Source organism: Pezoporus occidentalis, unplaced genomic scaffold (assembly GCF_034315485.1).
Source record: "Pezoporus occidentalis ecotype Australia unplaced genomic scaffold, CSIRO_AGI_Poc_V1 ctg1126, whole genome shotgun sequence".
Taxonomy (NCBI): Eukaryota; Metazoa; Chordata; class Aves; order Psittaciformes; family Psittacidae; genus Pezoporus; species Pezoporus occidentalis.
The window spans coordinates 4,546-17,415 of NW_026912914.1; the positions used below are offsets into that span (position 1 = coordinate 4,546).

The window sequence follows — 12,870 nt, forward strand, 5'->3', positions numbered from 1 at the left end:
GGAGGGATGAGTGACAGGAAGGGATGAAGGGAATGAGGGGGATGAGGAAGGATGGGGGGATGAGGAAGGATGGGAGGATGAGGAGGGATGAGGAGGATGAGAAGGGATGAAGGTGATGAGGAAGATGAGGCGGGATAGGGGAACAGGGAGGGATGAAAGGAATTAGGAGGATGAGGAAGAAGAGGAGGAGGAGGAGAAGGGATGAAGGGGATGAGGAAGATGAGAATGGATGAAGGTGATGGGGGGGGTGAGAAGGGATGTGGAGCACAGGCAGGTATGCAGGAGACAGGGAGGGATGAGGAGGAAGAGGAGGATGAGGAAGGATTAGGGTGATGAGGAGGGATGGCGGGACAGGGGGGAGGAAGGGAATGAGGAGGATGAGGATGAAGGATGAAGGATGAAGGGCACAGGCAGGGGTAGAAACCCCTGCTGGCATCCAACACCTCCCCTGGGACCGGTCCCGGTGAGGGGAGATCCCGGAGGGTCCCGGGGGGGGATGTCCCGGCCCTGCCTTCCCGAACGGCCCGGGGGGGGGGGGGGTCGGGGCCGCCCCGCTCAGCTCCGCCCCTCCCGGGCCAGCCCATCCCGCCCGTTAAAAAGCGGCGGGACCCGCTTGCCGCGGGGCTATCGCGGGGCTATCGCGGGGCTGTCGCTGTGTCGCGGTGCCCGGGCCATGCGCTGCGCGCTCCTGACGCTCCTGGTCGCCGTCGCTGCTGTTGGGGCTGCTCCCGGTCCCTCGTGTCCCGTCACTGCACCGGGAGAATCCGATACAAAGACCCGGCTGGGACCGGCCCCGAGGAGAACCAAGGTACGGCCGGGCCGGGACACACGAGACAGGGTCCGGAATGGACCGGGATCAGGATGGGACAGGCTGGGATGGACCGGGGCACACGGGACCGGGATCGGGATGGACAGCGATGGGAGCGGGCTGGGCTGGGCTGGACCAGGATGGGAGGGATCAGGATGGGCTGGGATAGATGGGGATGTAACCGGGCTGGGATAGGCTGGGACAAGAACGAGCTGGTGGCAGAACGAACGAGGAGGACCGGACACACTAAACTGGGATGGGCTGGACCAGGGTTTCCCCCGCGGGCTCCCGGGGCTCTGCCATGCGACGGGATGATGCTGGGGGTCACCGGGATGCGGTGGGGTGATGCTGGGGGTCACCGGGATGCGGTGGGTGATGCTGGGGGTCACCGGGATGCAGTGGGGTGATGCTGGGGGTCACCAGGATGCGGCGGGGTGATGCTGGGGGTCACCGGGATGCGGCGGGGTGATGCTGGGGGTCACCGGGATGCGGTGGGGAGAGGCTGGAGGTCACTGGGATGCGGTGGGGTGATGCTGGGGGTCACTGGGATGCAGTGGGTGATGCCGGGGTACCCCAGCCGGCCCCTCCAAGCCCCCTGTCCCCCCGTTCCCAGCGCTTCGCCTCGGTGCCGCGGTTCGTGGAGCTCCTCGTGGTGGCGGACGAGGCGATGGCGCGGTTCCACGGTGCGGGGCTGCGGCCGTACCTGCTCACGGTGCTGGCGGCGGCCGCCCGCTCCTTCCGCCACGGCAGCCTCGGCAACGCGGTGGAGCTGCGGGTAACGCGGCTGCTGGTGCTGGGCCCCGGCACCCCCGGGCCCCCCCCGACCTCCAACGCTGCCGAGATGCTCCGGAACTTCTGCCAGTGGCAACAGGGGCTCAATGTCCCCGACGAGGACAGCCCCCTCCACTTCGACACCGCCCTGCTCTTCACCCGGCAGGTGGGGACGTTTAGGGGGGTCCGCGCTGCTTGGGGTCCCCATGGGGTTGCTGAGTGCTGGTGGTGCCCCCCAAAGGGTTTGGGTGCTGGTTTTGGGGTGCTCACCCCCCTCCTACCCCCCCCGCCCCCCCAGGACCTGTGTGGGGCTGCCACTTGTGCCACGCTGGGCATGGCCGATGTGGGCACCGTGTGCGACCCGGCGCGGAGCTGCGCCGTGGTGGAGGACGATGGGCTGCAGTCTGCCTTCACCGTCGCTCATGAGCTGGGTGAGTGGGGATGGGGACACGGGGGACATCGGAGCACCCCAAAACCCGCTCGGGGCTGATGCCACCGTCCCCCGGCGCAGGCCACGTCTTCAACATGCTGCACGACACGGCGCAGCCCTGCCGGGAGCTGAACGGCGGCACCGCGGCCGCCCGGCGGGTGATGGCTCCCGTCCTCTCCTCGCTGGAGCCCGGCGAGATGTGGTCCCCGTGCAGCGCCCGCTTCATCACCGACTTCCTGGACAACGGCCACGGTAAGACCCGGCTCCGGGCAGCCCCGGTGCTGCCACGTCCCATCCGGCGCTCCCCGGCATCACCGGTGCTCCGCTCCCCGCAGGTCACTGCCTCCTGGACCAGCCTCCGGAGTGGCTGCCGCTGCCGTCGGCGCTGCCGGGCAGCGTGTACCCGCTGCTGCGGCAATGCCAGCTCGCCTTCGGGCCCGAGTCGCGGCACTGCGGGGACCAGCAGCCGCCCTGCGCCCGGCTCTGGTGCACCGGCCACACCGGCGGCCGCTCCGTGTGCCAAACGAAGCACTTCCCCTGGGCCGACGGCACACCGTGCGCGCCGGGCAGCGCCTGCATGGACGGGGCCTGTGTCAGCATCACCCGCATGCAGGAGCTCACCGTGAGTGTGTGGGGAGAAACGACGGGGAACCGGGGGCCGCCGCTCGCCCCCCGGGGCTCCCGTTTGACCCCGCTCCCGCTGCGTTTCCCGGTGCAGACTCCGGTGGACGGCGCTTGGGGGCCGTGGGGGCCGTGGAGCGGCTGCTCCCGGAGCTGCGGCGGCGGCGTTCGGCTCTCGCACCGCGGTTGCACCGAGCCCGAGCCGCGTCACGGCGGCCGCTTCTGCCGGGGGAAACGGACCCGTGTCCAGTCCTGCAGCGTGGAGGAGTGTCCCGGCGGCTCCGGTGAGCGCCGTGTGCGGAGGGACGGGGCCGGGGTGGAAGCACCGGGGGCTGGCGCTGACCCCTCCGCTCGTCCCCCCCCGGTAGCTCTGGCGTTCCGGGAGGAGCAATGCGCCGAGTACAACCGCGGTCCGGAGCTCGTCAGGGGGCTGCCGGCGCCGCGGGACTGGGTCCCTCGTTACAGCGGCGTGGCCGAACGGGACCGGTGCAAGCTCATCTGCCAGTCCCAGACCTTGGGCTACTACCATGTGCTGCAGCAGAGGGTGAGCGCTGCCATCCCCCCTTGCCCCATAACCCTAGCACGGCCCCCCCCCCCCCCCAACTTGCGAAGGGCGCTGAGGCCGTGCCGTGCCGCAGGTCGCCGATGGGACGCCGTGCTCACCGGAGAGCACCGGGGTGTGCGTGCGGGGCCGCTGCATCCCCGCCGGCTGCGACCGCATCATTGGCTCCAAGAAGAAGTTCGATAAATGCATGAACTGCGGCGGCGACGGCTCCGGATGCACCAAAATCTCCGGTTCTTTCACCAAACCCCGGTAAGTGCCCGGTGGGGCGGGGAGCACCCATGGGTGCCACCGTCCAACCTCTCTGCACCCACCCCACAGCTACGGCTACAACGATGTGGTGACCATCCCGGCGGGTGCCACGCACATCCTGGTGCGCCAGGTTTCGGCTCCCGGTGCCGAGGATGTTTTCCTGGCCCTCCGGCGCCCCGATGGTGAATCCCTGCTCAACGGTGGCTACATCCTGGTGCCATCGGCCACCGACGTGGCGCTGGGCAAGGGGATAACCCTGCGCTACAGCGGGGCCACCGCGGCCACCGAGACGCTGGAGGGCCGGGGGCCGCTGCCGCAGCCGGTGCTGCTGCAGGCGCTGGTGGTGGACGAACGGAGAGCACCGCGGTTGAAGTTCAGCTTCTTCGTGCCCTGCCGCCCGTCGGAGGCCTGGGAGAAGCAGAAAGCCCAAATCCTGGAGATCCTCAAGAGCCGCCGGCCCCACCGGTAGCCGCAGGAGAGTGATGGGATGAGATTGATCCTGCTGGCACCATTTGGTTACTGATGGCCGCAGCCTCCGCGCTGAGCCCCAGCGCCCATCACCGCTTCTACCTCAGCCCTGGGCAGGCCCCGGGGCCCCCCACCTGTGGACCCCCCCCCCCAGCCTCTTATTTAAAGCTATTTATGGAGCCGGTGTGGTTGTGGTGATCCCAGCGGGCACTGTGAGCATCGTGCCCCGCACCCCAGAACAGGCACCAGCACCCCGGTGCTGAGGGAACTTTATTGGGTGCCCCCCAATTCCCCATGGAACGCAGCTCCTGACCCACTGGAGCCCCCTTGGATTCACCTGCTCTGGCCTCTGTGGGGCCGGGATGTTGATGGTGGCACTGGGAAGCGGAACCCTGTTTGGGGACAGTGTGGGGTGTGAGCACCGACCATGCCAGGAGCAGGGATTGGGATCCTTGGGGGGATCTGGGGGGGATTTGGGAGGCTTTAGGGGGGATTTGGGGGGATTTGGGGGAGACGAGGGAATTGGGGTGGATTTGGGGGGTATTTGGGGAGAATTTGGGAGGATTTGGGGGGATTTTTGAGGTTTAGGAGAAATTTGTGGGGAATTAGTGGGAATTTGGGATGTTGGGGGAGATTTGAGGAGATTTGGTGGCATTTGAGGGGGATTTGGAAGATTTGGAGGGAATTTGGGGGGTTTGGGGGGGATCTGGAGGGGATTTCAGTGTATTTGGGAGGTTTGGAGGTATTTGGGGAGAATTCGGGAGGATTTGGGGGGATTTTGAAGTTTTAGGAGAAATTTGTGGGGAATTAGTGGGAATTTGGGATGTTGGGGGAGATTTGGGGGGATTTGAGGGGAATTTGGAGGGAATTTGTAGGGTTTTGGGGGGGATCTGGAGGGAATTTCGGTGTATTTGGGAGGTTTGGAGGTATTTGGAGAGAATTTGGGGGGATTTTGGAGGTTTAGGAGAAATTTGTGGGGAATTAGTGGGAATTTGGGATGTTGGGGGAGATTTGAGGGGATTTGGGGGTATTTGAGGGGTTTGGGGGGAATTTGGAAGATTTGGAGGGAATTTTGGGGGTTTTGGGGGGGATCTGGTGGGGATTTCAGTGTATTTGGGAGGTTTGGAGGTATTTGGAGAGAATTTGGGGGATTTTTGAGGTGTAGGAGAAATTTGTGGGGAATTAGTGGGAATTTGGGATGTTGGGGGAGATTTGAGGAGATTTGGGGGTATTTGAGAAGATTTTGGGGTATTTGAGGGGTTTGGGGGGAATTTGGGAGATTTGGAGGGAATTTGTAAGGTTTTGGGGGGATCTGGAGGGAATTTCAGTGTATTGAGGAGGTTTGGAGGCATTTGGGGGGAATTTGGGGCGATTTTTGAGGTTTTAGGAGAAATTTGTGGGGAATTAGTGGGAATTTGGGATGTTTGGGGAGATTTGGGAGGAATTTGAGGGGAATTTGGAGGGAATTCGGGAGATTTGGAAGGAATTTGTGAGGTTTGGGGAGGAATTCGGGGGGAATTCGGGGTTCGGGCCCCGTCGCTCTCCCGGCAGCAGCGAGGGTGAAGTTGGAGGTGGGGAAGCGGCACCGGGGGCCCAATCAGAGCGCGCCGTCCCCGGGACGTCACCAATAAGGGCGTGGCCAACACGCGGAAGGAGGGCGGTGGCGTGCGAGGTTGCCGTGGAGACCGCGCGGGGGTGGAGCTTGCTGCGGACACGCCCCCTGCCGTGGTCTCCGGGGCCCCTGGGTCCTAGTGCCCGCCTGCCGGAGCCGCCCCCAGCCTCCCCCGTACCCCGGGGCTGCCCGCGCAGCCTCAGCCTGGCCGGGCCCCCCCCAGCCCCGGCACCAGCGTCCGCTCCGGGCTCCTGGGGCCGCGTTCTCCATGGGCAGCTCCAACCGGGAGCGCGGGGCGCTCGGCAACGGCCAGGGGCCGGGTGGTGCCGGCCCGGAGCCTCCCGCCCCAGCGGGGCCATGTCCCGACCTTGACCCCGCACTCACCCCTCCTTGACCTCATCCTAACCCTCCCTTGACCTCAGCCTGCCCTCACCTTGACCCCGCTGGGTCACGGGTGAGCCCCACCGGCACCTCCCACAGCGGCCCCTTTAAGAGCGACCCCTCCCCGGAGGCTCCGCCCCCTTCGCGCATGCGCTCTGCGCCCTCCCTCTCAGTGCGTCCCAAGATGGCGGCGCTGCCCCGGCGGGGCTGAGGCTCTTCCGCCGCTTCCCGGTGGGGCCGCGGCCGCCCCCGCGATGCCGCCCGGCGCTCGGTGACGCGGCCCCCGCCGCCATGCTCCGGCGGCTGCTGGAGCGGCCGCGCTCGCTGGCGCTGCTCGTCGGCTGCCAGTTCGCCTTCGTCGCTTACTTCTCGCTGGGCGGGTTCCGCAGCCTCACGTCCCTCTTCGGCCGCGCCGCGGGGCCCGTCTTCGACTACTCCCGCACGCACGATGTCTACGCGAACCTCAGCCGGCTCCTGCCCAGGGAGCCCGCCCGGCCCGACCCCGCGCGGCCGCTGCCCTTCTGCCCCGAGCGCTCGCCCTTCCTCGGTGAGCAACGGAGGGGGGGGAAGCACCCAGCGGGGAGAAACGGGGCCTAAGGCCGGGGCAGAACCGGTGTCTGTGGGAGGAAGAGAAGGGCCCCAGCAAGAGAAGCGGCCCCAACAGGGGAAGAACCGGCCCCAGTGGGTTAAGAACCGGGCACCCAGGGGGAGAACCGGCCTCAACGGGGGAAGAACCGGCCCCAATGGGTTAAGAACCGGGTGCCCAGGGGGAGAACGGGCCCCAATGGGTTAAGAACCGGGTGCCCAGGGGGAGAACCGGCCCCAATGGGTTAAGAACCGGGTGCCCAGGGGGAGAACCGGCCCTTCCGGGGGCAGAACGGGCCATACGGGGAGAGAACCGGCCCCAAGGGGGAAAGAACCGGGCACCCAGGGGGAGAACCGGCCCCAACGGGGGCAGAAGGGGCCCTACGGGGAGAGAACCGGCCTCAACGGGGGAAGAACCGGGCACCCAGGGGGAGAACCGGCCCCAACGGGGGCAGAACGGGCACCCCCCCGGCCGGAGAACCGGGCTGGAAGGGGAAGAAATGGCCCCGCGGGGAAGAACCTCCCCCTCCTGGAGAGGAAGAACCGGTTCCGCGGGGAAGGAACCGGCAGAACCGGCCCATCCGGCTGCACTGGGGCCGCTCCCGTGGTTCGGGGCTGTGGGAACGGCCCCGGGGCTTCCCCCGCCCTCAACCCTCCCTTTTCCTCTGCCCCCCCCTCTCGTTGCAGTGGGGCCGCTGACGGTGACCTTCAGCCGGGTGCCGACGTTGGAGCAGATCCAGGCCAAGAACCCGGCGGTGCGGGAGGGCGGCCGCTATCAACCCCCCGGCTGCGAGCCCCGGTCCCGCACGGCCGTCATCATCCCGCACCGCAACCGCGAGACCCACCTGGGCCACCTCCTCTACTACCTGCACCCCTTCCTGCAGCGCCAGCAGCTCCAGTACGGCATCTACGTGGTGCACCAGGTAAGGTTTGAGGGGGTGTGGGGGGGGCACAGCGGCCCCACACCGCCGTTACCGGCCCCGTTACCGACCCCGTTGCCTCACCGCAGGCCGGTAACTCCACGTTCAACCGAGCGAAGCTGCTGAACGTGGGGGTGAAGGAGGCGTTGAAGGATGAGGAATGGGACTGCCTCTTCCTGCACGACGTGGATCTGATCCCGGAGAACGATCACAACCTCTACACGTGCGACCCTTGGAACCCCAAACATGTTTCCGTGGCCATGAACAAGTTCGGATACAGGTGGGTGATGGAGGTGGAAGGGACACGGGGGGACACCGGGAGCCGTGGCTCAACACCGTGTTTCCCCCCCCCCCCAACTACCACCACAGCCTGCCTTACCCCCAGTACTTTGGGGGGGTCTCAGCGCTCACCCCGGACCAATACATGAAGATCAATGGCTTCCCCAACGAGTACTGGGGCTGGGGCGGAGAGGACGACGACATCGCCACCAGGTAGGACCCGGGAGGTGACAGGGGTGTCCCCATCCCATCACTTACCCCCCCCCCCCCCGGTGACACCGCAGCACCCCATTGCAGGGTGCGCCTGGCCGGGATGAAGATCGCCCGCCCGCCCGTCTCCATCGGCCACTACAAGATGGTGAAGCACAAGAGCGACAAAGGCAACGAGGAGAACCCCCACAGGTTGTGGGGCACCCTTTGGGGTTCGGTGGCGCCGCTTTGGGGCCCGACCCCGGTGGTGACGTTCCCTGTTCCCTCCTCCTTTGGTCCAGGTTCGACCTCTTGATCCGCACGCAGCGGATGTGGACGCAGGATGGGATGAACTCGCTGAGCTACGTGCTGCTGGCCAAGCACCTCCACCCGCTCTACACCAACCTCACCGTGGACATCGGCACGGACCCGCGCGCCGCCCGCCGCGCCCCGGCCCCCGGCCACGAGGGCCAGCGGCACCGGAGCAGCACCAGCCTCTTCCGTGAGGAGATGCTGCTCAAACCCCCCCGGGACCCCGTAGCCTGGGGGGACCGAGGGCTTGTATTGACCCCACACCGGCCACCGCCACCCAACGGCACCCAACCGGCCTTGGGCATCACCCAACGCAGCCCTAAGGGTGCTGGGGACAGTGGCACCGCCGTGGTGGGGCAGGATGAGGGCATGGCAATGGCCCGTGGGGACAACGGGAGCCTGGCGCAGGGCACCCCCTAACCCTGGCCCCCATTGGACTCTGAGCACCAGGAAGGACCTGGAAAGCTCCATTGGGAGCTGCCGGGGCCGGGGCCTGGCCCCACGTTATTTATTCTATTTATGAGCCGCTCCCTGGACCTTTATAAGGGTTTTTCAATTAAAAAATACACTTTGTCCTATGGCCGTGGGTGCTGGGGGGGGGGCTCAGTGCTGCGGCCCCAGCAGCCGCTCCACGGCCGCCTTGGCGCTGGCGATGCAGTCGTTGACGGAGACGCCGCTGTAGGAGGCTCCGATGAGGCTCAGGGGCAGCCGGTGCTCGGCCAGGAAGCGGCCGATGCGCTCTGTGGGGTTAGGATGGGTGCTGGGTGCTAGGGGAGGGGGCATTGGGTGCCTTCCCCCCCCCCCAGCTCCTCAGCACCCACTTACCTGTGCGCTGCCAGTGGCCCAGTGTGTACTGCGGGATGCAGGCCTGGGCGGAGGCGGGGGGGAACAGTCAGTGAGTCCCATGGGACCCCCCCCATGCCTCCCCACCCATGGGTGCTGGCACCCACCTGGTGCACCCTGACGATGGAGCGGGTCGGGGCCGGCTCCAGCCCCAGCTGCTCCCTCACGGCCGCCTGTGCCCGGTGCAGCAGCAGCTCCGGTGCGGCCGTGGCCGGGTCCCCGAAGCTCTGCTCGAACCAGGCGCCTCCCAGCATCACCTATTGGCACCGTGAGTGTTTCCAGGGATTGGTAGCAGGGTACAGCCCAATCCCGGCCCCGGTGCTCACCGTGAGCCGCAGCGAGGCCGTGGCCGCGCCGTTGTGTTCAGGGAAGGCCACCGAGTCGTAGACGATGCCCAGGAGGGAGCCATCCTCTGAGGAGGGCACCAAGTGCCCGAAACCCTGGGCAGGAGCGGGCTGGGGTCACCCCTGGGTGCTGGCAACACCCCCGGGGTCACCCTTGGGTGCTGCTGCTCTCACCGTGACGGGCAGCGCGACGCCCTCGTACTGCAGGTTCACCACAGCCACCGACACCGCCGGGATGCGCCGCAGCTCCTGCGCCAGCGCCGCGGCCTCGGCCGGCAGCGCCTCAGCCAGCGCTGGGGACAGGGAGGGGGGATATGAGTGAGGATGGGGCCGCAGGTAAAGGTGCCCCCTCCCCATCCCGGTGGCATCCGGAGGTGGCAGCACCGGCAGCCGACATCCACCTGCAGCCGGGACGGCGCTGACAACGTGGTCGGCTGTGACGGTGCCATCGGCCAGGGTGAGCTGTGGGCAAGGAGGATGGTGATGGGGGACACGAAGACATGGGGTTGGGGGACATGGAGACAGGGATATGGTGATGGGAGACACGGGAATGCAGTGACGGGGGATGTGGTGATGGGTACTCAGGGATGCAGTGACGGGGGACACGGATGAGGATGCAGGGATGGGGACACAGGGATGTGGAGATGGGGGAATGTGGTGATAGGAGAAACGAAGACATGGGGATGGGGATGCAGGGCTACGAGGTTGGGGGGACATGGGGACGGGGTTGTGGTGACGGGAGCAGGAATGGGGGGCACAGTGACGGGGGATGTGGTGATGGGTACTCAGGGATGCAGTGATGGGGGACAAGGATGAGGATGCAGGGATGGGTACACAGGGATATGATGATGGGGGACAAGGATGAGGATGCAGGGATGGGGACACAGTGATGGGGGATGTGGTGATAAGAGACACAAAGACAAGGGGATGGGGATGCAGGGACACGAGGCTGGGGGACATGGGGACAGGGATGTGGTGATGGGAGACACAGTGATGGGGGATGTGGTGATGGGTACTCAGGGATGCAGGGATGGGGACACAGGGATGTGGTGATGGGGGACACAGATGAGGAAGCAGGGATGGTGACACGGGGGGTTGTGATGGAAGACACAGTGATGGGGGATGTGGGGATGGGTACTCGGGGATGTGGTGATGGAGAACACAGATGGGGATGCAGGGATGGGGACACAGGGATGTAGTGACGGGTACTTGGGGATGCAGTGATGGGGGACATGGATGGGGACACAGGGATGTAGTGACGGGTACTCGGGGATGCAGTGATGGGGGACACGGATGAGGATGCAGGGATGGGGACACGGGGGGTCGTGATGGGAGACACAGTGATGGGGGATGTGGTGATGGGTACTCAGGGATGTGGTGATGGGGAACACAGATGGGGATGCAGGGATCGGGACACAGGGATGTAGTGACGGGTACTTGGGTATGCAGTGATGGGGGACATGGATGGGGATGCAGGGATGGGGACACAGTGATGGGTACTCAGGGACACGGTGATGGGGAACACGGATGAGGATGCAGGGATGGGCACACAGGGATGTAGTGACGGGTACTCGGAGATGTAATGATGGGGGACACGGATGGGGATGCAGGGATGGGGACGTGGTGATGGGTACTCAGGGATGCAGTGATGGGGAACACGGTTGGGGATGCAGGGATGGGCACACAGGGATGCGGTGATGGGGAACACGGATGGGGATGCAGGGATGGGCACACAGGGATGTAGTGACGGGTACTCGGGGATGTAATGATGGGGGACACGGATGGGGGTGCAGGGATGGGGACGTGGTGATGGGTACTCAGGGATGCAGTGATGGGGAACACGGATGGGGATGCAGGGATGGGCACACAGGGATGCAGTGATGCAGGACATGGGCCCAGGGATAGAGGAATGCAGTGATGCCCCCCCCAGGTCCGCACCTCCCAGCGGCCATCGTGGCGGCGGCTCAGGCGTCGCAGGCGCTGGTGGCACCGCAGCTCCACGCCGCGCTCCCGCAGGAACTCCGCCAGCGCCTCGGGCAGCGTCTCCATCCCTCCCCGCAGCGACCACTGGCTCCAGCGCTCGGCCCGCGCCCGCCGGCTCAACCCCGACTCGGCTCCGCTGCCGTGCGTGTCCCCCCCGCCGCGCTCAGCGGAGCCCAGCGCCAGCCCCAGCAGCACCGAGCGCCGGCTCCGCTCGGCCTGGAAGAGCAGCGGGAAGCAGGAGCGGACGCTCAGCGCCCGGCAGTCCCCGGCGAACACCCCCCGGCACACGCTGTCCACCGCGATGTCCGCCACCTGCGGGCGCACGTTGCCGTGAGGCCGGGGGGGCCCCCGCCCGCGCCTGCCCTGTCGCGATAACCGCTATCGCCCCGGGGCGGGCACGCACGCACCTCCCGCCCGAAACGGCGGCGAGCGAACGCGTGGATGCTCTCGTCCGGCTCCGTCCCGGCCGGCGCCAGGAGGTCCCGGAGCCCGCTCCAGAGCAGCGCCCGTGAGAACGGCGGCACCGGCCGCAGCAGCGCCCTGCGGACGGCGGGGAGGGGGGGGATCAGGGCTGCGGCACCGCGGTGGCACCGCAAAGGGAGGAAGCAGCAGGCACCTACCCCAGCCCCGAGGGCAGCTTGTGCAGGGCCCCGGCCACGTAGAGGAAGCGGTTCCGGGAGGCCGGGTGGTCCCCGGGCACGGGCAGGACCGCACCGGCAAGGCCGAGCTCCGAGACCTGCGGGGATGGGGCGGGGGGGGAGACGGACACGGACCTGCCCCGGGGCACCCCGGATGCCACACGGGGACCCCCCGCTCCCGGACCCCATCACAAACCAAGGGGCCCAGCACCCAGCCGGGACCATCCCCCAGACCCCATCACCCACCCGAGAACCCCCCCCCCCCATAGACCCAGGGACCCCAGCACCCACCCTGGGTCTCCCCGTTCCCCGTTACCATGTGCAAGGTGTCGGCTCCCGCCGTCCCCCCGGGCCGGATCCCCCTCGGGCCATGCTCGAACACGGCCCCGTCGGCAGCGCGGGTGCTCTGCAGCCACCCCCCGAGGCGAGCGCTGGCCTCCAGCAGCAGCACCTGCGGACACCGCGGTAACACCGGGACCCCAACCGGTAACACCAGGACCGCAACCGGTAACACCGGGATCCCAACCGGTAACACCGGGACATCACCGGTCACACCGGGACCGCAACCGGTAACACCGGGACCGCAACCGGTCACACCGGGACCCCAACCGGTAACACCGGAACCGCACCGGTAACACCGGGACCCCAACCGGTAACACCGGAACCGTACCGGTAACACCGGGACCCCAACCGGTAACACCGGAACCGCACCGGTAACACCGGGACCGCAACCGGTAACACCGGGATCCCAACCAGTCACACCGGGACCCCAACCAGTAACACCGGGACCGCACCGGTAACACCGGGATCCCAACCGGTAACACCGGGACCGCACCGGTAACACCGGAACCGCCACCGGTAACACCGGGACC

The 12,870-nt window shown here is 66.8% G+C and overlaps 3 protein-coding genes across 4 annotated transcripts; 2 read left to right on the forward strand and 1 right to left on the reverse strand.

Annotated features, from left to right (window-relative positions):
• Nucleotides 1-272: 272 nt before the first annotated feature.
• ADAMTS4 (ADAM metallopeptidase with thrombospondin type 1 motif 4) lies at nucleotides 273-4,064 on the forward strand. Of its 2 annotated transcripts, XM_062633984.1 has the most exons (9): nucleotides 276-808; nucleotides 1,422-1,745; nucleotides 1,878-2,010; nucleotides 2,091-2,261; nucleotides 2,345-2,631; nucleotides 2,728-2,914; nucleotides 2,999-3,174; nucleotides 3,269-3,444; nucleotides 3,514-4,064. In XM_062633984.1, exons 1-9 carry the CDS (start codon nucleotides 398-400, stop codon nucleotides 3,911-3,913), a joined length of 2,265 nt encoding a protein of 754 aa, XP_062489968.1. In that variant the 5' UTR covers nucleotides 276-397; the 3' UTR covers nucleotides 3,914-4,064. The 2 variants fall into 2 exon arrangements, with proteins under 2 accessions (XP_062489959.1, XP_062489968.1); XM_062633975.1 differs by having other exon boundaries at nucleotides 273-808; nucleotides 2,345-2,914.
• Nucleotides 4,065-6,153: 2,089 nt separating this feature from the next.
• Nucleotides 6,154-8,642, forward strand: B4GALT3 (beta-1,4-galactosyltransferase 3). Its single transcript, XM_062633998.1, has 6 exons — nucleotides 6,154-6,452; nucleotides 7,178-7,413; nucleotides 7,500-7,690; nucleotides 7,780-7,902; nucleotides 7,987-8,091; nucleotides 8,181-8,642. Exons 1-6 carry the CDS (start codon nucleotides 6,197-6,199, stop codon nucleotides 8,608-8,610), a joined length of 1,341 nt encoding a protein of 446 aa, XP_062489982.1. The 5' UTR covers nucleotides 6,154-6,196; the 3' UTR covers nucleotides 8,611-8,642.
• An 82-nt stretch (nucleotides 8,643-8,724) lies between these two features.
• Nucleotides 8,725-12,509, reverse strand: PPOX (protoporphyrinogen oxidase; the record flags this gene model as incomplete). The annotated part of the gene is made up of 10 exons (XM_062633967.1): nucleotides 8,725-8,930; nucleotides 9,016-9,058; nucleotides 9,141-9,290; nucleotides 9,360-9,473; nucleotides 9,552-9,670; nucleotides 9,779-9,839; nucleotides 11,316-11,672; nucleotides 11,768-11,900; nucleotides 11,981-12,096; nucleotides 12,315-12,509. Coding segments are annotated over 10 exons (1,425 nt in total), but the record flags the coding sequence as incomplete, so codon positions are not given.
• Between the last annotated feature and the right edge of the window lie 361 nt (nucleotides 12,510-12,870).